Source organism: Acanthopagrus latus, chromosome 17 (assembly GCF_904848185.1).
Source record: "Acanthopagrus latus isolate v.2019 chromosome 17, fAcaLat1.1, whole genome shotgun sequence".
Taxonomy (NCBI): domain Eukaryota; kingdom Metazoa; phylum Chordata; class Actinopteri; order Spariformes; family Sparidae; genus Acanthopagrus; species Acanthopagrus latus.
Genome location: NC_051055.1, coordinates 31,662,861 through 31,689,819, shown reverse-complemented (window position 1 = coordinate 31,689,819; position 26,959 = coordinate 31,662,861). Strand labels below are relative to the sequence as shown.

The 26,959-nt window shown below is 45.2% G+C and overlaps 3 protein-coding genes across 8 annotated transcripts; 2 read left to right on the top strand and 1 right to left on the bottom strand.

The window, feature by feature from the left end:
* Positions 1 to 35: 35 nt before the first annotated feature.
* On the top strand, positions 36 to 6,467 carry LOC119006654 (gonadotropin-releasing hormone II receptor-like). The gene is made up of 4 exons (XM_037075596.1): positions 36 to 486; positions 1,731 to 2,259; positions 4,967 to 5,168; positions 5,244 to 6,467. The coding sequence occupies exons 2-4, from the start codon at positions 1,732 to 1,734 to the stop codon at positions 5,642 to 5,644; spliced, it is 1,131 nt and encodes a 376-aa protein (XP_036931491.1). The 5' UTR covers positions 36 to 486; position 1,731; the 3' UTR covers positions 5,645 to 6,467.
* Positions 6,236 to 23,530, bottom strand: LOC119006652 (immunoglobulin superfamily DCC subclass member 3-like). Of its 5 annotated transcripts, XM_037075591.1 has the most exons (18): positions 22,727 to 22,869; positions 22,506 to 22,584; positions 19,906 to 21,364; positions 18,790 to 18,900; positions 18,540 to 18,606; positions 14,602 to 14,907; positions 14,375 to 14,519; positions 14,165 to 14,295; positions 13,930 to 14,067; positions 13,686 to 13,844; positions 11,347 to 11,512; positions 10,895 to 11,142; positions 10,633 to 10,797; positions 10,360 to 10,548; positions 9,785 to 9,892; positions 9,579 to 9,702; positions 9,396 to 9,495; positions 6,236 to 9,253 (listed from the first exon to the last, which is right to left on the bottom strand). In XM_037075591.1, exons 5-18 carry the CDS (start codon positions 18,595 to 18,597, stop codon positions 9,182 to 9,184), a joined length of 2,109 nt encoding a protein of 702 aa, XP_036931486.1. In that variant the 5' UTR covers positions 18,598 to 18,606; positions 18,790 to 18,900; positions 19,906 to 21,364; positions 22,506 to 22,584; positions 22,727 to 22,869; the 3' UTR covers positions 6,236 to 9,181. The 5 variants fall into 5 exon arrangements, 4 of the variants coding, with proteins under 4 accessions (XP_036931486.1, XP_036931485.1, XP_036931484.1 ...); XM_037075590.1 differs by lacking the exons at positions 22,506 to 22,584; positions 22,727 to 22,869 and adding an exon at positions 23,399 to 23,530; XM_037075589.1 differs by lacking the exon at positions 22,506 to 22,584 and having other exon boundaries at positions 22,727 to 22,866.
* polr3glb (RNA polymerase III subunit GL b) lies at positions 23,021 to 25,448 on the top strand. Of its 2 annotated transcripts, XM_037075598.1 has the most exons (8): positions 23,021 to 23,182; positions 23,433 to 23,558; positions 23,710 to 23,839; positions 23,986 to 24,054; positions 24,132 to 24,188; positions 24,385 to 24,479; positions 24,712 to 24,852; positions 25,024 to 25,448. In XM_037075598.1, exons 2-8 carry the CDS (start codon positions 23,439 to 23,441, stop codon positions 25,108 to 25,110), a joined length of 699 nt encoding a protein of 232 aa, XP_036931493.1. In that variant the 5' UTR covers positions 23,021 to 23,182; positions 23,433 to 23,438; the 3' UTR covers positions 25,111 to 25,448. The 2 variants fall into 2 exon arrangements, with proteins under 2 accessions (XP_036931493.1, XP_036931492.1); XM_037075597.1 differs by lacking the exon at positions 23,021 to 23,182 and having other exon boundaries at positions 23,405 to 23,558.
* Positions 25,449 to 26,959: the final 1,511 nt, after the last annotated feature.

Genomic DNA, 26,959 nt, shown 5'->3' with positions numbered 1-26,959 from the left:
TCCTCTCTAGTGTTTGAGCTTAATTCAGTCAAACTGAATCTGCAGATTTCCCGTCATCAATACATTAATACAGTGTATTATGTAAATATGACATGTTCAGAAAATGTATGTACATTAAATATATGTGTATTAAATATTACATATATATTTATGTGTGAAGGATGAAGTCACCTCAGCTGTTTGTTGAACTTCCTGTCGTCTGACGCAGCAGAAACACACACACACACACACACACACACACACACACACACACACATGCGCGCGCACACACACACAGCCCCTCTGGTGGAGCTCCTCCTCCCTGCGCTGCAGTCTGCAGGTTCTCTTCAGTTTTCAGGAGCTGCTGCAGTCAACAGGAAGCTGAGCTGATCCAGATCAGACTGAGTTCTGTTTATCAGTAAAGGTTCCTCAGGTTCTCTGTGGGTTTCTGATCAGACAACATGAGGAGGAGACCAGAGGAGCAAAACATCCAGAGCTGCTGATCAGGTAAAAACACCATTCTTTCAGAATAAGAGCACCACAACAGACACAGCGGGGGCTTTAATTTGAGACATTTTCTGTCAGAAGGATCAATATTCAGTCTGAGACTATCAGTTAATAATCATTGATCTGATTATCAGTCAGATTAAAGTCTTTTTTGCTTCATGTTGAATCGTCTCTTCACTTTTCACAGTTTTTGTGAACTTTGATGGAATTTACAGTTTTTATCTGTTTTACTGGTTCTGATCAGACATGATCAGGTGTTTCTGATGACTGTAATGAGATTACAGTTTGTTGTTCAGCATCGGGTCAGATTGAATATGTGTGTGTGTGTGTGTGTGTGTGTGTGTGTGTGTGTGTGTCAGCATGATGGCTTTAATGACTTTACTTTGATCCAGAAGGACATTTCAGCCAATTAGGTAAGGGGGGAGGGGCCTGGCACTCTGTAGGTCTGCAATGACAAAGAGGTGGAGGTTACCAAGGTGACATCACAAACACACACACACACACAGAAACACACTTACACACAGACCACAGATCTGAAAATAGACTTTAGACAGCTCAGAGCTGTAAACTGACCTGTGTGTGTGTGTGTGTGTGTGTGTGTGTGTGTGTGTGTGTGTGTGTGTGTGTGTGTGTGTGTGTTTGTGTGTGTGTGTGTGTGATCAAACAGTTCAATCAATATCAAATGATGATATTATATATTTAAAGAAGATATTTTGTTGTTTTCTGTCTGTTAGGGGTCTCAACTTCATTTATACAGAAATGTATTTCCCTGCTTTTATTTTGAAGAGGGGTGGTGGGGCAGTTACAGCAGTAGTATAGTTACTGTATTTACTTTAGTTACTGTATTTACTTTAGTTACTGTAGTTACTGTATTGGTGTGAAGAGGAAGAAAACATGTTTACAGAGAACTTGTCCTTTAATGAGCTGATTAAATCTGAACAACAAACAACACATGATGTAAATATAAACAACACATGATGCAAACAAAACGTGACATAAACAACAAACAACATGTGATCAGACTGTTGTTGATGTTTTTCTCTTTCAATGGGGCTAAGCTAACAGTTTCCTCTTGCTTCCAGTCTATGTGCTAAGCTAGGCTAACCACGTCCTGTCAGAAACATGTGACTTTTGATTTACCAAAATGTTGGACTGTCCCTTTAGGAGTTGTGACCTACACCCTCACTTTGACGAAAGTGTCCTCAGATGTGATGTGATGTCCTGTTTTCTCTTCTTCTCTACAGGATGTCAGATAACTGGTCTGTTGTAAGTCTGTCATCACCCACCCATTCAGTAGCCACACCCCCTCCCAATAACTCCCAGTTCCCTCTCGCAGACTGGGAGGCTCCCAGTTTTACCCGGGCCGCTCAGTTCCGTGTCGGTGCCATCTTCATCCTCTTCCTGTTTGCCGCCTGCAGTAACCTCGCCCTATTGGTCAGTGTATGGTGTGGGCGCGGCCGCCGGCTGGCATCTCACCTGCGGCCACTGATGTTGAGCCTGGCGTCGGCCGACCTGATGATGACCTTTGTGGTGATGCCTCTGGACGCAGTATGGAACATAACGGTGCAGTGGTACGGAGGAAACGTGCTCTGTAAGCTGCTCTGCTTCCTGAAACTATTCGCCATGCATGCCTCCGCCTTCATCCTTGTCGTCATCAGCCTCGACCGCCAGCATGCCATCCTGCACCCACTGGATGCTCTGAGTGCGCACAGCAGGAACCGGCGCATGCTTCTGCTGGCTTGGAGTCTCAGCCTGTTGCTCGCATCACCACAGGTAACTCTGACATCACCACAGGCAACAATGACATCACCACAGGTAACACTGACATCACCACAGGTAACAATGACATCACCACAGATAACTCTGACATCACCACAGGCAACAATGACATCACCACAGGTAACACTGACATCACCGCAGGTAACAATGACATCACCGCAGGTAACAATGACATCACCGCAGGTAACAATGACATCACCGCAGGTATTTAGAGGTTGACAGTGGATTTGATTTTGAGGGGCCAGACACAATCACTTCCTGTCATGAACTGACCTGCCACCATCAGTCTGACTGAACTTTAACCAATGATTCTCAAGGCTCTCCAATGTCCGGCCAATCAGAGAGAGGAGGTGGGACTGACGGGTGCTCTTGGTAGGGTCTCAAGAGTTAAACTGGTCCTCGTATGAATCAGCCACATGAGTGCTGGAGTACCTGGACTAGGGAAACCAGACTCCGACCTGGAGCCAGTCCTGGGAGGGCAGCTCCCTGGGGAGGGTTTCTTCCATCGGGCTTGTTTGGGTACAGCCCAGAAAAACAACATGGAGCCCCACCTGCAGGGACAGACTTTGGAGTTAAGTGCAAATATTTGCTGTTTGGCAAGCAAAGCCAGGTCCTGAGCTCTCTGATGGTGAAACTCGTGGATGATCGGGTCAGCTCTGGACTGAGGAAATCTCTAACTGTTGTTTAGTCCGTCTGCACCGAACAGCAGCTCAGAGTACCTGAGTGACATCCTGGAAAGGGTTTCATCTGGGTACTAGTTTTCCTGGAGAGCTTCAATGCTCACATGGGCAACTGCAGAATCTTTGAGGGAGGTGATTGGGTGGAACAAATGCCTGGATCTGAAACGCGGACAGTAACTTCAGCCTGCAGCAGGTACGAGGAGGCTAGAAGGGCTGCAGCTTCAGCCGCTGCTGAACCTGATGTGGGAGGAAGTCAGGGAAGCAAGAAGGACTTTCTGTTGGCCGGAGGCAGTTCCAGCAAACCATTCGATGACTCAGGAAGGGAAAGCAGGGCTGAGCTGCGTTCAGCAGTGGAGAACTGCTGACCTGGACTGAGAATGTTGTCACACAGGGGAGAGAATGCTTTGAGGTGGTGCTGGGGTCAGGGTCAGGATCAGGATCAGGGTGAGGGTCAGAGTAAGGGTGCGTAGTCCTGCTGTCCCTGTAGCCTCTACAGATGGCAGGATTGTTCCAGCAGGATGCAAACTGTTGTACATAATGTGATCTTTGATTTGCTTGATGTATTTTGGTCCATTCTTCCCCAGAGTGAACAAGAGTGGATTTGTTGTGTTGACCAGCTGAGACCATCTCTCAGTTGGATTAAATGAGCACAGTTGTTTCTGAGTATCATCCAGTCAGGTGTATCCCCTGTCTCCTCCCAGTATTTGGCTAATTTGGACATTGCTAAATGCTAAATTGTTCGATCTTGGATCTGGTGGGTTAGGGTTAGGGAGGAGGGATGTCCTTTCTCCTTAGGGCTCATCACTAACTCAGTTAAAAGAAAATGTTTGATTATTTGTTGAGCCTCTTAAAAATGTCAGGTGGAATAGTGATCAGCAGCATCAGAACCAAATGGCATTTTTTTTTATTTCATATCATTTTTATAACCTCACCTTTCCCCACACAGTAAACCTGATCATTTCCTACTTCTCTACATTAGCTTTCATCTTTCGGATCTTGGCTGAGTCTAATTCTGAAATACTTCAGATCTTTAAGGACCCACTTAAATTGAATATTTCCACCATGTGTGAATAGCATGATGCTGATAGAAGCATAGCTTCAGACTTATTCCAATTAACTGTGTAGCCTGAGTACATTTGACTGGTGTCCATCAGATGTGTTGTGATCTGAGTGGGTCAGATATTGTCGGCATAAAGCAGCAGTTTGTATTCCTGCCGTCCAGCTCAGCTCTTCTAATGTTCTGATTCATCCTGATAACTGCTAACGAGTCCAAGAACATTATGAACAGTATCGGACTCAGAACAGCCCTGACCGGTTCCTCTGGTCCCCCTCTATTATCACATTAGTTATCAATGCAGCTTTTAGCTCCTGATACAATATCTTAACCCACCTGGAGAAGCATGGACCGAGCCCAACCTTTTCAGCATTTTCAGCATCTAAGGAAATTGCAGCCATTGGTGCATCTTTTGACTGACTCAGCCACATTAACAGTTTTCTCATATTATCTGTAGAGGATCTATTTTCATAAAACCCTCCAGCAGAACATTTCTCATAGCTTTACTGTTAATATTAATATGAATGAGATGAAGGATCTGAGGGTCAAACTGAAGAAATTCTCCTGTGCTGTTAAATCCCTGCAGGAATGTTGGTGAGATTAAACCTCCTGCTGTTAGCTCGGGCTAACAGCTCCCATTGGTTTCTTAAGGAATGCTAACAACGCCTAGAGGCCTCACAAACAGTTCAGTTTCACTGAATAGCAGAAAGAGTTTATTAATCAGAACTTAAACCAGAATCATTTAAAATAAATACATTCAACACTGAAAGAGACGGTAAGATAATCTGTTTCACTGTTGAGCAGGTGAACTCCAGGTAAACTCCAGGTGAGCTCCAGGTGAAGTCCTGACAGAAGCACCAACAGTTCTTCACTCTGATCATTTCTGATCTCTTAAATGATAAATCTGGTCCTGGACCATAACCTGGACTCAGGTAGCAATAAGAATCTGACATGTGTCTCCCTGCAGCTGTTTATCTTCCGGGCAATCCGGGTGGAGGCCGTGGACTTCACTCAGTGTGCGACTCATGGCAGCTTCAGCCGCCGCTGGCAGGAAACGCTGTACAACATGTTCCACTTCACCACGCTGTACGTCATCCCCCTGCTGGTGATGAGCTGCTGCTACAGCCGCATCCTGCTGCACATACACCTGCAGCACCTGAGGGACAGAGGTAAGACACACCTGACCCACCTGTGTGACAACACTGACAGAGTGACATCACTAACAGAGCCCCTCCCTCTCACAGCAGGTGAGTCTTATCTGCGTCGCAGCGGCACTGACATCATCCCGAAGGCCCGGATGAAGACTCTGAAGATGACGGTGGTCATCGTGCTGTCCTTCGTGGTGTGCTGGACGCCATACTACCTGCTGGGGATCTGGTACTGGTTCCAGCCCGACATGCTGCGCATCACTCCTGAGTACATCCACCACGCCCTCTTCGTGTTTGGGAACCTGAACACCTGCTGCGACCCCGTCATCTATGGCTTCTACACGCCGTCCTTCAGGGCCGACCTCGCCGCCTGCTGCCACAGGACGGAGAGTGACGCGTCACTGCGGTCTCCAGACCGACCGTCAGTCCGGCAGGGTCCACACAGTAGCGAGCATGAGACGGACCCCGCCACTAACAACCAGGCTGCAGGAGACTAAAACTGACCAATCAGAGGACAGTAGTCTTATATTCTGTACCTGAACACTGTCAGGTTGAGAAACTGGACTGGATCAACTGAAGGTGGATCAGTACGGCAGTTCTGGACTGTGTGTGCCCCCTGGTGGACAAAAACACCTCCTGCAGATTCAACAGGACAAAAAGAGCGAGTGACTGCAGCAGCTCCACCAGGAAGAAGCTGATTGGTCCTTGATCTTTTTCCAGCATTGATCCCCCAGAGTTACCGTTGACTGAAACATGTGATCAAATTAAAGTGAGATAGATGATTGATTAATGTTAAAGATTATTAATGTTAAAGAGGAACTAAACTTGTGTAAATCTGCTGTCTGAGTTCCAAACATGTCAGCTGATATGATCAGTAATCAATCAATCAACTGATAAGCTGCAATGAAAATGATCTTTTCTAACATGACTGAAACAAACTGAACATTTGCTTCAAGCTCATCGAGATCAGGATGAACTTTATTTGTCCTCATGAGAGTGAAACTCAAGATTAAGATGAAACTGACGATGAATAGTCAGTTTATTGAATATGAAGTTGGTTAATGAAGCAGCAGACTGTTTCTGTTTTCTACTTCAGGTTTATTTGGTTTTCATTCGTCTAAACATCAGAGAGGAAACAATTCAGATACAAAGAACGACTCGTCTTCACTAACCCGTCTACATGAACTCTTCAGTGTGAGAACAGTCCCATCTGTTCTGTTTAAAGCTTCGGGACGCTTTTCTTTTTTTGTTCACACATTAATGAAAATAAAATGTTTAAAGAGAAAAGAAATCAGAAATATTAAAGCATCACTTCTCTCATTGGTTCTAGTCTCTACGATCCTACAGCGTGTCGACAGGCAGAGGCAGAATGAATTCTATCTAAATCAGCTCTTTATATAAAACATTGTGTAATATGGCTCAGAAATCACATGGATGGCTTATTATTATTAAATATGGCTAACGTCCAGTTTAATATGTCTACCTTCAGCCGAAAACACGTTTCTACAATTCAAAAGCATCTTTACATCATTCAGCTGCCAACAAACATCATCAGAAAAAAGTCCAACAAAGGTCAGTTTGTAATAATTATAATATTATTATCAATAATACAAAAACATTTTCATTTTGGCAGAATTTCATTTTCAGAGCTGAATGGCAGCAACAGAAAAACGAGAACTGAAAGAAGAAAGAAGATCAGCCGACATTAAAACTTTTAGTCTGTTCAAAGACACTCGACTGGTTTGAGAGCAGCTCGATCTGACGTCACCTCTGACCTTCGACCCTGAACAGGCCCGGTCCGTCTGACGCAACGTGAGTCTAGCTGAAGGGACTCGATGGCTGAAGAGCTCACTGAAGTGTCAGTGAGTTCTGCAGCACACGTAGTATTTCTACAGTACTGTACCGGTCCTCGGGTCTTTGTTCTGGAGGACCGGTGTCGGCTTCACAGAACACAGACTGAGGTTTGCTCTTCAGCTTTTGGTCAAAGTGTTTCTATCATCATTTTTTTTTTTTTTGGCTCATTGAACTCTTCATACTCAAATGTATGAAAATATACATTTATCGTGTTCAGTACTGATCTGCGGATTTATTTTGGTCCAGTTTGTTCTTCTTCTCTGGAAACAGGAAATGAAAACAAACATTTTGAAAACGGTGAAACTTTTTTCTCTTTGGACGTCCTTCAGCTTGTTTTAAAGAATATTTGGAAGTTTGGCTGAAACTACAGAGCTACAAGCTGCTGTTCGTCGACACGAAGACTTTAGAAACATCAGCTCAGTTTAAACTGACGAGGCTGCACACACCTGCAGCCAGGTGACAGGAAGTGGCCGCCTCTGCAAAAATAAAACATGAAACACTTGAGGCAGACGAGGACTAGACATCTCACACTGAGACGTCCACAGTATCCAAACTTTACTGGTCCATCTGGTCGTCCTCAGGTGTCGACTGACTCATCAGTTCTGCTCAGGAGGAGGCGACGTCTCCATGACGACCAGGACACAGTCGTCCTCCAACATCTCAGGTGAGCTTCAGGACCCAAACGTTCCAACAGATCAGTGACTCTTTGGAGGACCTGGACATGGTTTTTGGACTGATGTCAGTTCTTGGACTCTAGAGGCTGATCTCTGTTCTCTTGCAGAAGAAAAGCTCTGGGGAGTGTTTTGGATTTAAAGGTCAGGACTCAAAATAACTTTAGACCTGAACACTCAGACCTGGATCAGGTTTCATTACTGGGCTCATTAACACCGCCCAAAACATGAGAGGTGCAGCCGACAGGTGACTTTGGGACCTGAAAACCTGGATCAGGTTTCTGTTGTAGCTCCGGACTGCCCTCCCCAGACCCTGCAGGTCTCCGAGTCTGTTGGAACAAAGATCTGGATCAGGACTTGGGTCCTGTAAGCAGCACTGGAGGACTCTGTTGAAGTCAGACAGGAAGTCAAACAAGAGTACAAGCAAAAGATATCTGAGGTCCTCTGTGGTTTCTGCTTGTCTTTAAGGATGAAGGACTGATCCATCACTGGAGGTTCAGACCAGTAACATTCAGAGTCTGAACGGGTTCTGGATCACGATCAGGCACAAGACATCAGCAACGTGGCCCCGGAGGAGCCTTTTGGTTTGAGGTAGGTTAGCTTGACCAGCAGCAGGTTGCTGACAGTCACATGAAGGCGTTTGGCGTGAAGTTCGAGGTAGCTCGCTTTGGAGGTACAGAGTTTGGTAGAGAGTCAGAGGAGGAGGAGGAGGAGGAAGGGGTGGAGAGAGGAGGAGAGAGGAGGAGAGAGGAGGAGGAGAACAGCCAGCTGTTGACTTCCTCTGCATCCTGACTGGAGGCAAACTCGGTGAGACAAACAAACCCTGAAGCTAAAGCAGAGCAGAGAAGCTAACGTCCTCCACAGTCACCTGCTGACCAGAGCATCATCCCTTTGGCTCTGATCCTCAGAGGACCCACACCTGCTCAGGTAGGTCTATCTGAGGACCCCGTCTCTGGTCAGACCAGTGGAAGGCTTCATCGTCTCAAGAATCTCGGCACCGATGGTGACAAACTCAAAATAACCCCAAACTTAAGGAAAAAGGTTTTGGTTACAACAGGAAGCATCCAGGAAGCTGTGGCGTCGGCATCTGATACAACAGGGGAACCAATCTTGTCACCGCAGTCGTGTTACCGCAGTCGTGTTCAGACAAATGATAACTTTAAAGATCAGATCAGGAGAATTCAGCTTTGGTTTCTGTCTGAAGTCATCGTGAATTGCAGTCAAGACTCTGACGTGCTCGAGGCATTGGAAGGTTTTTGTTCCCATGCTGAATCAGACGCTCGCAGGAAGTTCCTCACACAGACTCAACATCTAAATCAATTATATATCAATAAACTCTCATCACTCATTCATAAAGGCTGGAGCGGCTGTAAGGCTGTCAGGAGGAGAGGAGGCCACAGGCTGGAGGAGGAGGAGGAGGAAGAGGAGGAGGAGGAGGAGGAGGAGGAGGAGGAGGAGGAGGAGGAGGAGGAGGAGGAGGAGGAGGAGGAGGAGGAGGTGTGTCTCGTGTTATCCGGTGCTTGTGCTGGGCTGGGTCGGTTCAACCATGACCATCACTGGAGGAGGGGTGGGGTCAGACCTCTGTGGGTGGAGCAGACAGGGGCACTGTTAGATGATGATGATGTCACATGACTTCAAAAATAAAAGCCCTGTTACTAAGTTCTGTATTGTAGCCAACTGGACGTGTTTCAGTTTGTTGAGGACGCTTCACTTCGTGTGTTACCTGGTTCAGCTCGATGCTCTCAGGTGTGTGACCTTTAGGACCTCCGACACCATTCAGGGTGGGCGGAGTCACCCAGCTGACCTCCTTCCTGCAAAAGAGACTGAACACAAACCAGAGTGAGGAAGGTGATGATGATGAAGATGATGATGATGATGGTGATGATGATGAAGATGAAGGTGTCACCTGCGTCTGTAGCCCAGCAGGATGAAGAGCAGGCAGCAGAGGATGCAGGCGAGCCCACTGTGGACTCCGACCAGCAGGGTGGACACGGAGCCGTTGCTCTGATCACAGTTGCAGCTTGGACCACCTGGAGACAGACACAACACATTTAACTGGTTCTTACTGGCATCACAGGAGGCTCAGAGGTCAGAGGTCATTACGTGTCCTACCTGCAGCAGTCTTTGTTCCCTCAATTAGAGACACCAGGCGCCGGTTGGACGGTCCGTCTCCATTCCCATTAAACGCCACCAGCTGGATCTCATAAACTTCTGCCGGCTCTGCACAGGTCAGGACATGCTGACTGTTAGCTTAGCATAGCTAAGCATAAACACTTTTAGCCCCACAGTTACTACTGATAAGCTTACTAAACATTAGCTTTGTGTTTTGAGACAGCAGGTATATCTTCATCAGAGTCAGTCTGACACAAAGCAGTTAGCATTTTTAACTAGCCGCTCACTTCTGAAACACTGAAAAGCGCTTCAGATACTCTGAAGTCTCATTTCACCCAATAACATCCACAACATTCACATGTATTCATATATTATGTATTATGTGTCTAAATTGTTTCTCCTTCTGCAGTTTTTGCAAACTTCCAACATTATAATCTGATTCACGCACTTCACAAACTAAAATACACACCAGCCTCAGAAACAAAACGTGTCATTATAACGTGAAGGTCCAGAATTAAACCAGCTACAGGCTCCACCGTGTCGTGCTAAGCTAGGCTAACAGTTCCTGTACTGACCCAGGTGTGAGATGGTGTGTGTGTTGATGTGTGCTGGGAAGGTCTCCTGTCCCTGGATGTCTGGGTTGGAAACCCTGCGGTACTCCAGTCTGAAGCCCTCCAGCTGCCCTGCCTTACTGGGCAGCTCCCAGTACACCTGCATGGCCGTCTGGTTCAGAACTGTAGTGAAGAAACTGGGAGAGCTGGGAACTGTGGGACAGACAGAGAGACATTGAGGTCACATGAAGAACACCTGAAAGTGTTTAAGGCGGACAGAGTTTAAGGTGGACTCACCTCCTCCCTTGGTGGTGGCAGTGATGGTGTTGGACTGCTGACTTCCTCCCAGAGCAGAGTAAGCCTTCAGGTAGATGGAGTAGGTGGTGGCTGCATCCAGGTTGTCGACCTCGTGTCTGAAGGTCGTCTTGCTGACGGCCTCCTGCAGCTCCGCGCTGTCCGGCTCTGAGGAGGTCAGAGTTCAGAGTTCAGAGTTCACAGGTGTGAAGCTTGTTTCTTTAGATTTTACCTCACTCTGACCGCGCTCTGGTCGGAGTCTTACCTCCGAGTCGCCTGATGTGCAGGACGTATCCGATGATCTGCTGGTTGGCGTCGGTCGGCTGTTCCCAGGTCAGCTGCAGGCTGCTGGGGCCGAGGGGCGTGGCCTGGAGGCCGGCAGGGGCCTCGGGCAGCTCGGGTCCCTGGCTGATGGCGAGGCGGGCGCTGGCCTGGTTGGTGCCGGCACTGTTCTCTGCGATGCACTGATATATGGCCTCATCCTCGGGGGTGATCCGGGTGATGGCCAGAGTCCTGCCGCAGACAGAGTACGTTTACTGCACTCAAGTATAATTCTGAGGTACTATTACTTTACTTGTATTTCCATTTTCTGCATCTTAATATTTCCACTACACCACACATATTTGATTACTTTAGTTACAGATTACATGCACCAGAGCCACAGTAGCACATGTAATTGACTGATTTTGTCATTCATCAGATCTAAGAGTGTCTCACGTGTTCCCGTTGGTCAGCTTGACGTTGCCGCTCGGCGTCAGCAGTTTTCCATTCTTCAGCCAGATGAGATGTGGCTCAGGGGCGCCAGACGCCGTGCAGCTGAAGACGGCGCTGCCCCCTGCTGGTCTCGAGACGGACTGAGGCCACTGGACGAACTCCGGAGGAGCTGAATGCACAGAAGAGGAGGAGGAGGAGGAGAGGAGGAGAAGAGTAGGTCCGTACATCATCATCATCATCATCATCATCATCATCATCATCATCAAAGTATGTAGGAAATTACCAGAGGAATTAGCAGTGAAAGAACTGTCTTGTTATGTATTTGTAATATCTGATCATTCTGATACATTCTCTTGTGATGATCAATTTAAATACTTCAACTGCTACCTTAAATAAAATAAAACTTACACAACTATAAATTATCAGTGACAGTAACTGAAGCAGTGTCAGCTGATTGTCCAGCAGAGGGCAGCAACAACCTGTGTTTAATGTATACCACATGTATTTTATATGATTATACTATATATGTTTTAACATATTAATAATATATCTATTTTAGATATTGATAATATATGTTTTCTATATTAAACATTATTCATTTTGTATATTAATACTATATATATATTTACATATTTAGACAATATTAATTTTATATATTAATACTATATATGTTTATATATTTATACTATATTTACTCATTGATAATAAATATTGGCACACAGAATTTATCAACATTTAGTTCTGTCGATTCTGATTCATCATTTTTGTTTTCAGTTGTTTTTATAATTCAAGTTTTCAGCTGATGAATAAAACATCATCAGCTGATCATGAGAAAACCCACGCTGCAGTCTGAACTTGAACCTTTCTTTGTGACACACTTTGACCTCTGACCCCCCCCCCCCCCCCACACACACACACAGAGCAGACAGACAGGTGCTGTCTCGCCTCCGGCCGGTCTGTCTCCTCAGTAACAAAGACCACAGACAACAGTCGCTGTCATCCCCCAACACACACACACACACACACACACACACACACACACACGGGGTCGGGGGGTGAATAGGATCCATTTATCAACACGGGGTGGGGGGGGGGGGGTCATTAAGAGAGAAGTAAAGTTGATTTGTGAAGACAATGGCCTTTCACACACTCCGAGACTGTTCAAGTTCAAGAGCAAAACACACACACACACACACACACACACACACACACACACACACACACACACACACACAAACACGCACACACACACACACACACACACAAACACGCACACACACACACACACACACTTTGTGCAGTTGTTGAGGTTCAAAAGTTAGCAAACAGAACTCAGATGTTGAGCGGTGAAACAACTTCACAGAGTTAAATGATGACAAACGACTCTCAACATGTTGTTCTGATCAATCTGTGATCAATATCAGCTGATCGGATCAGTTGCATGTTCCTGTCAATCTGTTACAACAACGCTTGTTAATGAATGAATGTGTTGATTTCATCGTCAACATGAAAACTTTGTTTACAGAACATCAGCTGTTTGTCTATCAGGTTCTTAATGTTCTGAAAGTTCTGTTCAGTAATATGTGTTATTAACATGTCTGACGTGTGTGTGTGTGTGTGTGTGCGTGTGTGTGTGTGTGTGTGTGTGTGTTCATTAGAAAAGAGATTAGCATGTGAAGAGCTCCACTTCACAATGAAGACTTTATTCACACATCTGTCACGCACAGGCACACACACCCACACACACACAGACACAGTTCTGATGTGAACTGAACGCATCACTTCCTGCTGCAGATGAGGTCAGAGGTCAGAGGTCAGAGGTGTCGCTGTCAGTCTGGTCTGATCCATCTGCAGTGGTTCTGCTCTACGTGTTCTGAATGTTATTCTGTGTTTGTATGTTCATAAACAATTCTGTTATGTTACCAGATCAGAACCAGCTCAGTATCATGGCCCAAAGAAGTCATGTTGACGATACTGTGTGTGTGTGTGTGTGTGTGTGTGTGTGTGTGTGTGTGTGTGTGTGTGTGTGTGTGTGTGTTGTTATGTCCAAGGTTTATATCTCAATTTTTAGGTTATCGGACCTGAGGGAGGCCTTTAAGAGCTCCAGGTAGCTCCACCCACTCTCTCACTGCAGCCTGGGCCTGCTGCAGCTCCACCAGCCTCCACCTTTGGTTTCCTTCCTGGTGTTATCTATGGTTTGTCTTTTTTGTGCAATAAATGTTACTTTGGCTGCACTGATTGTTTGAATCCTGTGTCGCTTCCCAAGAGCCGGGGTTGTAACAGTGTGCGTGTGTCATTGTGTGTGTGTGTGTGTGTCATTGTGTGTGTGTGTGTGTGTGTACCTTGTACGACGAGGCGTCCGAGCGCCGTCCTCCTCGATCTGCTTCCTGGTCTGTTTGCTGAGCAGACGTAGACTCCTGAGTGCTGCAGCGTGGCATCAGAGATCATCAGGTTACCTGTTCCCAACACCTGGATCCCCTCCACGCCAATTGACCGCCCATCTGACACACACACGCACACACATTGTGTTACCATAGTAACTGCACTGACTGATCAACAACTGGAGAGTAAATGCTGTCTGGTTACCGAGGCGACTCCAGGACACAATAGGACGCGGGTTTCCTGTAGCAATGCACTCCAAGATGGCCGTCTGGTGGACGTTGATGGTGAGGTTCTGAGGACCAGACAGGATGACGGGCTCTCTGTAGGTCCTGGATCCTGAAACTGGATCAGAACCACAAAACGTTAGACCACCAGAACCACAAAATATCAGACCACCGGAACCGGAACATGTTCTTCAGTGACCTCAACCTGGTCTTACCGGTGACAGACAGCTGGGCCTCGTGGCTGTATCGTGTGTTGGCGATGTTTGAGGCGACGCAGCGAAACAAGCCGCTGTCTGTCTGCCGGACGGCGGTGATCTGCAGGACGCCGTTGGGCAGCAGCGTGTACCTGCAGGACACAAACTGTGTCACTCTCTCCATGTTCCCTTCTGATGTCTGTAGTGTCAAATACATGTTTACAAGCGTACCTGGGGTCCGCGGTGCTCAGGGGGCGTTGGTCTTTCTGCCACGTGATGTTGGCTTCTGGGATTCCATTTACCTGACAGGTGAGTCTGGCCACACCCCCTTCCCCCACCGCCACAGACTCAGGGTGAGACAGGAACTTGGGGAGTGCTGTTTGAAGAGGGAGAGACAGATGAGGACATGCTGCTGTACGTCTGTGTCGGAGTGTCCTGGTGAAGGTCATGTGACTCACAGGCCAGCTGGACTCGAGCCTTGCGGCTGATCAACATCCCGTAGTGGTTCTGTGCGGCGCAGTCGTACTCGCCGGCACCCGTCTCGTTACCCTCTCGTCTCTTGGAGAAGTTCCTGATGAGCAGCGTCCCGTTACCAAGCACCACCGCCCGGACGCCAGTCTCCACGGGAACGCCATTCCGTCTCCAGGTGATGGAGATTGGCCCCTCCCCCTCCACCTGACAGTCCAGCATCAGGGGGCGGTCCCTCACTGCGATGACATCACTGGGCTCTTTGAGAAAGGCCAGCTCTGACGCTTTGACCACACCTGAGAGGACGATGAATCAGATGAATCAGATGAATCAGATGAATCAGATGAATCAGATTTTGTTCTCCAGAAAGAATTGATGATCGTGTAATATTCCACAAGCGATAAACTGGAAGGACAGGACCCTGATGAGTCTCGCTCAGACGAGGACTGAAGAGACACACAGTTCATCAAATATACAACATGGAAAAATGGACATATTCCCTCAGGGCAGGACAGGATCAAAATACGGTGGAGGTGGATCGAATTATTAGACTCCAAAGAGAAGATTTTACATGAGACATTTGCGTGATGTGGCTTGAGTATAACCTTTCCTCCCAGTTGATGTTCTTTGTTGTATTGTTTATCTATTTATTACATTTTATGTTAATTATTTATTTTCTATTTCATTTTCACATTCTTAGTTCGGTGTCCATAGTTTGGCACCAGTAGTAATGCCTGTGAATTGTGACCAATATAGAAGGATTGATACTATGTTACTTTTAAAATGGTGGGATGATTGGAGAAGCTGGTCAGGCGGGCCGGCACTGTGGTCGGCATGAAGCTGGACCCCCTGCTGAAAGTGGCAGAGAGGCATCCTGGACAACACCAACCACCCTCTGCACACCGTCATCAGCAGCCAGAGGAGCCGGCTGACAGGCTGCTCCTTCCAAAGAGCCGGACAAACCGACTGAGGAACTCCTCAAACTGTTCTACTCCTCACTGAGGAGGAGGAGGGCAAACAGGCAAACAGAGATGGTGATGATGATGGTGGTGATGGTGATGATGGTGATGATGATGATGATGGTGATGAAGATGGTGAGGAGGATGATGATGTGTTCAGTCAGTGCAGGTGACGCTGACATTAAAGCTAAAATGATTAAATAAGGCAGGTCATTGAACGCATCGTGTCGTCTGTCTCCCTCCTCTCTCCAACTTGAACTTGGCCGAGGTGACTTTCCCAGGCCCCCCCCAACAGATGACGATGTCACCACTGACCCCCCCGTCCTCCATCTTGTTCTGGTCCCAGCTGGTCTTTGTGTTGTGGGTGGTTTTAATGTGACGTTGGACCCCCCCCCCCCCCCCCAAAAGTATGAATGACAACAAAAGTGTGAACCAGACACAACAGCCCCCCGCCCCAATCCTCCAGAACACAACAAACAGGAACCGGGGTCGTCTGCAGCTGCTCCACTTCAGAATCACTTTAAACTCTGAGTCCTTCTGTCGTCATAAGGACGTTCAGGTTCAGGTTCAGCTCTAGATGTTTTCCAGCCCTTCGGTTTTCAAATGAAGGATGAAACGTCCCTTCGTTTGTTTCTTCAGATGAAAATTGTCTCATAGTGTCTCAACTCATTCTCGACTGATGGAGTCAGTGAACGAAGCTCCAGAGGAACTCTGGTGTCGAAACTGCTGCTAACTTCAGCTGATGTGACAGTAAGTACGGATCTGATTGGTCCACACTGACCATCACATGTGGCCAGAGCTGGACCACCTTTCATCCATCAGACTGTCAGAAGTACTGTCTGAACACGTTCATGTTCAGACGGGAGGACAGACGTCATGTCTCCCTCTGATCAGCTGATGGTGTGAACTGAACTCTGACGTGTCTCCGGCTGCACGTTCAGGATTAAATCCAGCCGCCTCCCATCTGGGTCCTCATTATAACATCACTGTGTGTGTGTGTGTGTGTGTGTGTGTGTGTGTGTGTGTGTGTGTGTGTGTGTGTGCAGACAGCCCCACCCCCAAACGCGCCCTCTAAATCCCTAAATCCCCCTCAGCCTCTGCAGGCGGGACCTTGGACCCTGGAGGTCATGAGAGTCTCAGTTCAGGTTCAGCAGCTTGAAGCCCCGCCCCCTCTCTCTTCCTCTGTGGATCACTGTCGCACGCCCGATTCTGACCGTGAACTTCACCCCCACAGACAGCGTCAGTAAATCCTTCATCAGGAGCAGACGTGGTCGGACTGACGATGACTCAGAACACTGGCCCCCGACCACACACACACACACACACACACACACACACACACACACACACACACACACACACACACACACACACACACACACACACACACACACACAAACACACACACACACACACACACACAAACAAACACAAACACACACACACACACACACACACACACACACACACACACAAACACACACACACACACACACACACACACACACAAACACACACACACACACACACACAAACAAACACAAACACACGCACACACACACACACACACACACACACACACACACACACACACACACACACACACAAACACACACACAAACACACACACAGAACGCTTTTACTTAATTTGAGCTAATTAAGAAGCTGCTGAGTCACTTCCTGTCCAGCTGATTAACTGCTTCATCACAACAGCACCAGCTGATTCTGTTCTCATGTTCAGAACTCAGAACCAAGAACAACTGGTCTCAGATTAAATCCATTTTATCTGTGTAGCACAAACAAAACCATCGTCACAAGTCTTGTGATCCTGAGCCCTCGGACCGGTCCGAGAGAAGCAGACCAACACTTGAACACTCAGTTAAAGTGTAACACAGATTGTTAACTTTGTTTGTTCTTTTTCTATTTGAACTGTGTCTGTGTGTGTATGTGCTATTGAATTAAAGTGTGTGTGAAAGTGTGTGTGTGGAGGACTGACTGACACATATAAGAACACACACAAACACATTGAAGAGGCTCTTCTTTGTAACCTGATTTCAACTCAAGTTCAAGAGCAGAACACACACACACACACACACACACACACACACACACACAGAGCTGTATGAAAATGAGGCTGATGAATATTCAACTCGCCGTCTGTCTGCAGCTTTCTCACATTATTAATAAACACGAACACATTTTATGTCTGAATCACAGATTTATGAACAGTTTGTTTCTATTTGTTTAATTGATTTGTTTATTTATGTGTTTGTTTATTTAATAATTGAATGTGTCTGCAGATGGTTTCTGTCTCTGAACTTCACAAACAGAAGATCAATTTCTTCATCTGGTGTTAAAGTTCTGACGGTTCTGTGATGAACCCAGAACACCAGAACACAATCATTCTGAGTCAAAACATGATATGATATGATATGATATGATATGATATGATATATTATATTATATTATGTTTTATTATGTTTTATTATGTTTTATTATGTTATAATATATTATGTTATTTAATGTTCTGTTATATTGTTGTTTATCATCAATGATATTTTATTGATCAATAATAATTTGTTTGATTTATTTTGATGCTGTTTGTTCTTCTGTGTTGCAGGTCTGAACAGAACCTGATCAAATAATAATAATAATAATGATTATTATTATTATTATTAGTAGTAGTAGTAGTAGTAGTAGTAATGCTGTTGTTATTATTATTATGATAATATAATAATAATGATAATAGAATAATCTTTCTCACATATTCTGTTTTTATTATCATGTTTGTGAATTTTTTCTTTCTTTTTGATGTCAAACAATAATCACAGTATCATTATAAGATTATTAATATTCTACCAGCTGATGTTTGATTAAACCTGCAGACATCAGAAACAGAAGGACATCCAAACTTTGACATATATACAGATATATAAATGTGTGTGTGTAAATGTAATGAAGAGTCAGACCTGAGCAGCAGAGTCCAAACAGCAGCAGCATCTTCATCACCTTCAGCATCTTCATCATGTTCAGGTTCTTCAGTTTAAATCCAAATCATCAGAATTATCCAGCAGCTCCATAAAACATTAAAACATATAAAAACCCACAAAACTTTTGTTCTTCTTTGTTTCGTCTGTGTGAGTAAAAATAAACGCAGCGAGGTGACGAGGAGCTGATCAGAGAGCTGCTGCACCTCCTCAACACCTCATTCAAACTGACCTCACAGTCACAGACCACGGGGGGCGGGGCTTCTGTGGACTGGGCGGGGCCAGTGACATTAACCCTGAGGTCAGGTGGGGGAGGGGGGTCACAGCTGAGGTCAAGAGGGAGCTGATGGAGGAAAAAGATGGAGGAAGATGAGAGATGGTGCAGAAAGCTGTTCCCTTAGTCAGTGCATCAATATGTTATGTTATGTTTAATCTGCAGCAATGCATCATGGTCTATAGATCTTCCTGTTCTCTGCTGTCAGCTCTGTGTCCAGGAGGGTTTCTAAAGACATATTCAGCTGAACAACAGAGAGCAGCTCTTCATCCTTCACTTTCACACAGTGTGCACTTGTAAGCGTACTACTTCTGAACTTCTTGGAACTAAACCTACAGAAGCCGAGAACGGCCATTGATTTTTCTTTTTTTTTTATGCACTGTTATCTTGTGATAATGACTTATTATCTTGTTATCTCGATATAAAAAGGTTGTTTTCTCATGATAACAAATTATTTCGTTATAGCCATATAACAAAGATTCTTTTCTCGTAATAACAAATGTATTAATACCGTGTTCGTCTTGATTTCAACTTACAAGAGCTGCCAGGAACGGCTTCTGTAGCCGGCTGTAGCTGTAGCCTACCGGTAATTCAATTCAATTCAATTCAAAAAACTTTATTTGTTCCCAAGGGGCAATTTAAAAGGCATGAGGGGCAGCATCATTTAAAAAAGGACAAACAGAATATCAACAACATAAAATCATATAAAGTGCTATAGTCAGTATTTTCAGAGACCGTCACAGTCAGAGTGCTCTGTGCTTCACGTGTGCATGAAGTTACACTTTACATTAGTTTGTTTACTTGACTGGGTTTGTTTAGGGGCTACTGGTTAGCAGATGAGCGGCTGACAAACTCCCATCTATCCAGCTGCTTCAGGTAGTGTAAATGTAGGCTAACGTTAACTTAGCAATGTAATGTGAAATGTAATGTTTACTAAGTAATTTAATATAATGGCACACATTATCAATTAATTTGTTATCAATATTAAGAAGTGCAGAAGAAAGGGAAATTGTGCCAAACTTTGTCCATTAAAATGTGTAAACAAAGAGAGATGCCACAGGTTGGTGCCACTACCTGCCAATGCCACTGGGAGGATCTTGGTGCTGCTGCAGAAATGGACAGATGTCATTTGTGGAAAAGTTTTCCTCCCAACCCTAAAATGAACACTCATGAAAACTTACAGTGATATTCCAGTGTAAATTTAATCCATGGTCTAACACACCGTAACACCGATTAAGACCCCCCCCCCCCCCCCAAGAGATCAAGCTGGATGGCTATTTTAAAGTGAACACTCTTACTCAGTGTCACATGGTTTAAACTTACACCTAAACATCCCTTTAACACAAACACTCACACAAAATGAACACATGTGATGAAGTATGTTATGAAATTCATGTATTTTTCAATGTTATAATTTGATATGTTTCCATTTTTATATGTGACAATTAATATTACAATATTGTAAATAAGAAAGTTGACAAAATAAATGAATGTACAATAATGCAAGAATTCATGTGGTTCAGTTTCTTTTCAGAAAGAGGACACATGCAAGAATTCATGAGTCTGTTCAGTTACTTTTCAGAAAGGTATATTGACATGTATGTGTTAAAGAAAAACCATTCACATCTGTCTTTCAGGGAGCTTAACACAGTGCTGTCTCGGGAAATGCGCTGCACAAAAATGTCATCGTGGGCACAGATTAAAAAATCACACCATGCCATGCCTGTGATGAGTAACTGTCCCTGGATTTGCCAATAATAACAATGGCTTTCCTTCAATTTATGTAGGCCATGGTCAGCTCTCAGGAACTTGCAGTCTACATAGCTTGCTACATTTGGGCATTTAATTTCAACCAGACCAAATGATGGTCGCTCAAGTGGGTCATATACAAGCCCATCAGGCATTGCACCCAGCCAAGGTGCATCCGGATGAATGACAAGCCCACACTTAGTCCAATTTAGATTTTTTAGAACTGCATAGTCCTTCAATGCACCTGCTTCCATCTCCAGCCACCTTTTCATTAGTGTAGTGTGTTTTGTCCCTCTGATGATTCTTTCAGCCAGTTTTTCTGCAGAGCTTGTACCACTAACATGGCTTGCTTCCCGGAAACGTGAAGCAGTCACTGTCTCCTTCCTCAGTGAATGCCACTCGGGTGTTGCACTTTGGCATCTCAATAAGGTGTGACTGTGACAAAGTCACAGGCAGTGAACTGAGGTGCAGCTTTTCTTGATCCGTTGGCTCGTACTTACAGTCTGTTGGCTGTAAATGGTAACTGCCCAGTGGCACTTTTGGGAATGGTGGTGCATCCTCATGGATGACAACACTGTCAGGTGGAGGTGGTGGGTGTTGATATGACAGGATACTGCCAGTTTGTACCTTGCCAAAAATGGAGTCAACGAGTGGTGTGTCGGATGTGATGTTCATTCTGCACATAAGGGGAAGAGAGTCTGGTTCCATGTCAGCATAGGCAGGTAGTGGGTTGAGGGTTGATGGGTCTGGTAGCTCACCGCTGTTGCCCTTGTAAAGTGTAGATCTGAAATAACAATATCAGGCAATCAATAACATTTATTTCACAACACATTGTAGTCTGCTTATTTAATTGGACTCTGCATATCTAATTCCACTTGCTGAAGTAGCATCTGGTTTGGGCCTCACTACAACCATGGCATCCACAGGTCCTGGCTTCACTCCCTATTTATTTATGAGATGGTATTAGGACAGATGCTAGTAAAATGTGATACAACTGTTTGGTAATGAGATGATACAAACCACTGTTCGTGATTTATGAAACTTCTGCTCTGTTTCACTGCACGAGAGTACAGGAGGGATGACAGGCATGCCACATTCAGAGTAATGGGCAGTCTGATAAAGCAATGCAACCAAATGATTGCATATCCCACACCCAGCCACACAGGAACAGTAGCTTTTAACAAGCACAACTGGCTGTGAATCACGTAACATCATCTGAAATACACAGAAGCATAATTTAACGGGTTTGAAAATAAGTGGGTCTACAACAGCAGCAGTAGAAGCAAAATCTGTTATTTCCTCTTTTTACTAGTGTAAGGAACTTATTTTCTGGCTCGTGTCACTTTTGTACTTTTCTGTGTGACTTTCCTGCTGTTTCACACCACTTACCTACTTCCATGCAGTACTGGCAGAGGAGTAGGTGAGTGGTGTGACATTGTAGCCTAGTGCCATTAACAACAGTAAAGTGAAAGTTTTGCTCATAATTCCTCTTGAAGAGGAGAAATATCACTTACAAATGCAAGGAAGTTGGGCCATAAGTTTATAAAGAATGAAGTAAAGATGACAGGATAGTTTGAAGCAGAACATCAGCAGTCAGCAGCAGAAGAATAGCCAAGTGGAATATTGTACTGTCTTCGCACTCACCAAGTCAGGCAAAAGGAGTAATTTCATTATTATTATCATTTATCATTATTGTTTACGTTTTAAACCAAACTCCAATTAGCATGGTAATTCCCACTCAGCTAACCTGTAGCTGCATTAGGCTATCACTGCTCAGCTATTGTGAAAACCACAGACAAAGATGTTCCCTTTGCAATGGTAATCAAAGCTGAAATGTGGAAACACTGAAAGAGTAAAACTTGTGTTGAACGGAACCTTGAACAAGTTCAACAGAACTCTGAAAGTGTCATTTAACCTAGTCCTACTCTCAGCTGGTGTGGTGGCTTTGTTTTCATCATTGGGCTCTCACAGAGATCTCATGTGTCTCCCTGTTTTTACCTAATACTTTAACAAAAGTACAAACACAGTGAGAGGTATATAAACATGATTAAAGCATGATTTACCTAAAGCAGGACGGAATCATGACTTTAAACACCAAAGCAAGGCTTCTAGCTCAGGCTAGCTAACGTTAGCGTTGGCAAATTACCAAAGTTGCAAAGATATGACGACACGTAGAATTTGAAGCCTTTATCCAGTTTGCTACGTGGTGTCGTACTGGATGCGCTGACGATCCTCCGTATATGAGTGACAGATACTTTTGGCAACTCCAGCAAACACCTTGTGTACGGCAACTCTGCCATCATGATGGTCTACTGTCACTGACTAATGTTGTCTTCCGGTAACCGGAAATGTTCAAACATCCTTACGCCAATGCGGAAGTGATGCGTGCATAGAGCCCATTAGACGAAGAAGAAGAAGAAGAAGAAGAAGAAGAAGAAGAAGAAGAAGAAGAAGAAGAAGAAGAAGAAGAAGAAGAAGAAGAAGAAGAAGAAGTTTTGGCGCGCTGGTGGATGTAAACAAAGATGTTTTGTTGCGGACAGGATGATCCGCCTCATGTGAAGATGAAAGTGTTCGGAGGGAAACAACCGGAGTAGAGCTGAAGGTAAACAAGGCTAACACGGCTAACACGGCTAGCACAGCTCACCATGTTAAAACCACTTAGCTAACCTGCAGCATCAGAACAGACCGTTAACGATGATACGTTACACAGTATGAGGATCGATCATTATTGATCTTTCCTATAATTATTCCGTTTGTTCATGTTGTTCATGTGGTTCCGTCAGGATCCACGTTTACCCCCAACAAGCTGCAGCCCCACCTGATACAATCTTCCTGGTTCTGGTGTGGTCCAGGTTATAATGGCGGGTCGGGGTCGTGGGCGGGGCCGGAGGATGATGACGTTCAGTGTGGAGGCGGTCGGCATCAACAGAGGAGACAGTTTACCTCCATCCATCCAACAGCCCACTCCTCTGTTTCCTGTGAGGCACACACACACACACACACACACACACACACACACACACACACACACACACACACACACACAGTACACAACAAACAGGAGCTGCTAGCAGACTATAAACACTAGTTATGTGTTTGACTGTGTGTGTTTGTGTGTGTGTGGTCCAGGTGATGGAGCAGAAGCCCCTCCCCCTGACAGGAGGTGAGGAGGCGGAGTATCTGTTAGCTCTAAAACAGGAGTTCAGAGGAGCTATGAAGAGTCTGCCCTGCTTCATCCAACCAGCTGCTGCACTCAGAGGTCTCACACACACACACACACACACACACACACACACACACACACAAACACACACAGAGTCCAGATCAGCATCTAGATCTCATCAATAATCAATATTCCGCTGCTGTCAGTTTTATTGTGAAGGTCTGTGTGTGTTTCCGGTCCAGATGTGGAGAGATACTCTGATAAATATCACAGCAGCGAGCAGACGGACGCACTGACGGAGTGGACACCAGGTAACAGTGACATCATCATTGTCCTCATCACCGCCATCATCATCACCATCATTATTAATAAGTTGTTGTTCTTTCAGATTGGAAAAAATTCCCCAAAGAACTCAGAGTCCACGTAAAGAAGGCTGCCAGGATGGGTGAGTGCAGGAGAATGAGGGGTGTTCAGTTGGTTATAATCTGCAGCGGGATTTCACTAAACCATCTACATGGATCCTATCAGAGAATTAGAAACAAAACTCCATAGATGGATGGATCTCTGCCTCTGAGTTGCTTCAGGAGATTGATTGAATGATTGAATGGTAGTGTACTGATGTCCTGCTCTGTGTCTGTCAGGCGTCTCAGCAGCAGTCAGTTACTCTGACAGAGTTCAGTCATCTCAGAAGAAGAACAAAGTCAAAGACAAACAGGAGGTGCTTCTCAAACTTGAGGTGAGTCCCCTCTGCTGGTCTGGGTTCAGGTCTACCTTCATCTGTCTCCTGTTTGCTTATAAGAGAGTCTTTCCACTTTTTTTCTTTTAACATGTTTTTATTTGAGAAAATGAGCTTTGATCATAAATATTCAACATACATAATTTTTCTTATTTTCTTCCCCCCCACCCGTCTCCACCATGTTGAGTCTTTCCACTTTAACTCAAGCTTTCCACCTTAATGTGTGTGTCAGACTCTGGAGAAGAAGGAGGAGCAGGGGAGCTCCGGGGAGGAGGAGGAGGAGGAGGAAGAGGGAGAAGAGAAGAAGAAGAAGAAACAGGAGGAGGAGGAGGCTGAGGGAGAGGAGGAATACGACGAGGAAGAGTTTGAGGAGGTGAGACAGTGTTATTAAATTAAGACTTTTATGAATGAGTTTTGGTTTGTGTTCACTCTTTAATCAGCAACAATACTTACGATTAAAGGTGCAGTCCGTCCAGAACATCGCAATCAGAGTGAGAAGAAACAGCAGAGCTTTCATTTTGTTCTGTTTCCTGTCTCTCTGCAGGAGACAGATTACGTCATGTCTTACTTTGATAACGGGGAGGAGTTTGGAGGCGACAGTGATGACAACATGGACGAGGCTATTTACTGAAACACCAGCACTCAACACGCACGTGTCCATTTTGATATCAACCTTCATCACTTCTCATGTGTCGGTGTGCAGAGAAACCGTCCAGCAGCTTTTTGACTTTTTAACTGTTTTATAGAAACACTCAATGTTTCTGTTGACGTCAGAGAGACATGACGTCTGAGACGCGCGACGTCATCAGACACATGACGACAGAGAGATGTGACGTCAGACTGCCACTCTGAAATGTTTTATAAGATTTTGTATCAAGTTTTATCATTGTTGTAGAGAGAAGTGACTTCAATGTTTGTTCTGCTGGATAATAAAGTGCAGCTACAGTAGCTCAGCAGGTAGAGCAGGTAGACTAGTGATCGGAAGGTTGCTGGTTCAAATCCCGGCTCCAGGCAGGGCTGAGCTGCATGTGTCCTTGAGCAAGATACTGAACCCCACATTGCTCATCAGTGAGGCCCTGCGATGAGCTGGCGACTTGTCCAGGGAGCACCCTGCCCTCGCCCTGAGACGAGGCTGGGATTGGCTCCAGCAGCAACACCCCACGACCCCTTGGAAAGGGATAAGCGGTTACGGATAATGACGTGACATGACATGATAATAATAAATCAAAGCTTGATTGAAAGATTGATAATGATCAGCTGCAGGCCGTCAATAATTATATTACAGATTCAGACTCATTCATTCAACAGTGTGAAAATATTATCTTGAGTGAGAAAATTAATTAGCAGAGTGAAGAAAACGATTCAGAACATTTGTCACTGATCAGAACCTCCACAACTAAGATAATAAAAACAAAACACATGAAAGTAGTGAGATGTGGAAACTCTGTTTAACTGCGCTGCTCGCTGAGTCAGCAGCGTGTCGCTCTCTCACACCCAGAGACGCTCTGACAGCAGAGGTCTGTGTGTTTCCTGGGGAAAGTTAAACAGTGGGAGTCTCATCTGAGATCCAACACAACAACATTTTGATTAGACAGTCTGTCCATGAGCTGTTTGTTAATATAGTGACTGACTAGCTGCTAACCATCAGGCTAGTAAATGAGGACTGACAAAACAGCAGATGTGTTGGACACAAGATTGATGCTAGACGGCAGCAGTGCCAGTGTTCAGTAGCGTTCTGCCTGCAGGGGGCGCTGCTGATGCTTCACTCTGTCTCTGAGGGTCACAAGCTCTGTCATGTTTAAAGTTTAATCAGTCAGAAGAATCTGCTTCACAGAAACCCCACATCTTCATGTCGTAGCGTGTTTATTTACAGGAACTGTTGGACGTCCAGAAATAAACTCAGATCGTCTGTCCGTCCATCTGTCTCGGTTCGTCTCAGCTTCTTCCTGGAAAGCCACTCTGAGCTGATCTGAGGTCAGCTCTCTGATGACAGCTCCATCACACCTCTATCTTTACACTTTATTTTGGAAACACATTTCCTGTTCTGGGATCTGTCATGCTGCAAGTTTGATCCGTGGACTCACTGAGCTGCTGGGATCAGCCGGTGTCTGGGTCCAAGTTATTGACAGATATTATCATAGTGATGTTATCATTCTGCATCATCATTTTCATTTTCACTGATAAAATCTCACATTTGTTGGTGTTTTGCTCCATCAGAACATTTGTGGGCCATCATCATGGTGCTGGTGGGTCGTTTCTGTCATTTATATTATTTGGATTAATTATGAAGCCTCAGTTAAAATTAGTTAGGTTGACTGTGAGCTAGCATTAGCATTAGCTCTCTGGTTCTAAATGTGGAAGCAGAAGAAGAAATGTGAGCATTGGCGCTGACTCAGATCTGAGTGACTGCCCGGCCTCCACCAATAACAGGCAGCCACGTCTCCACTGCTGACCAATGAGAGAGAAGACAGGACAACATA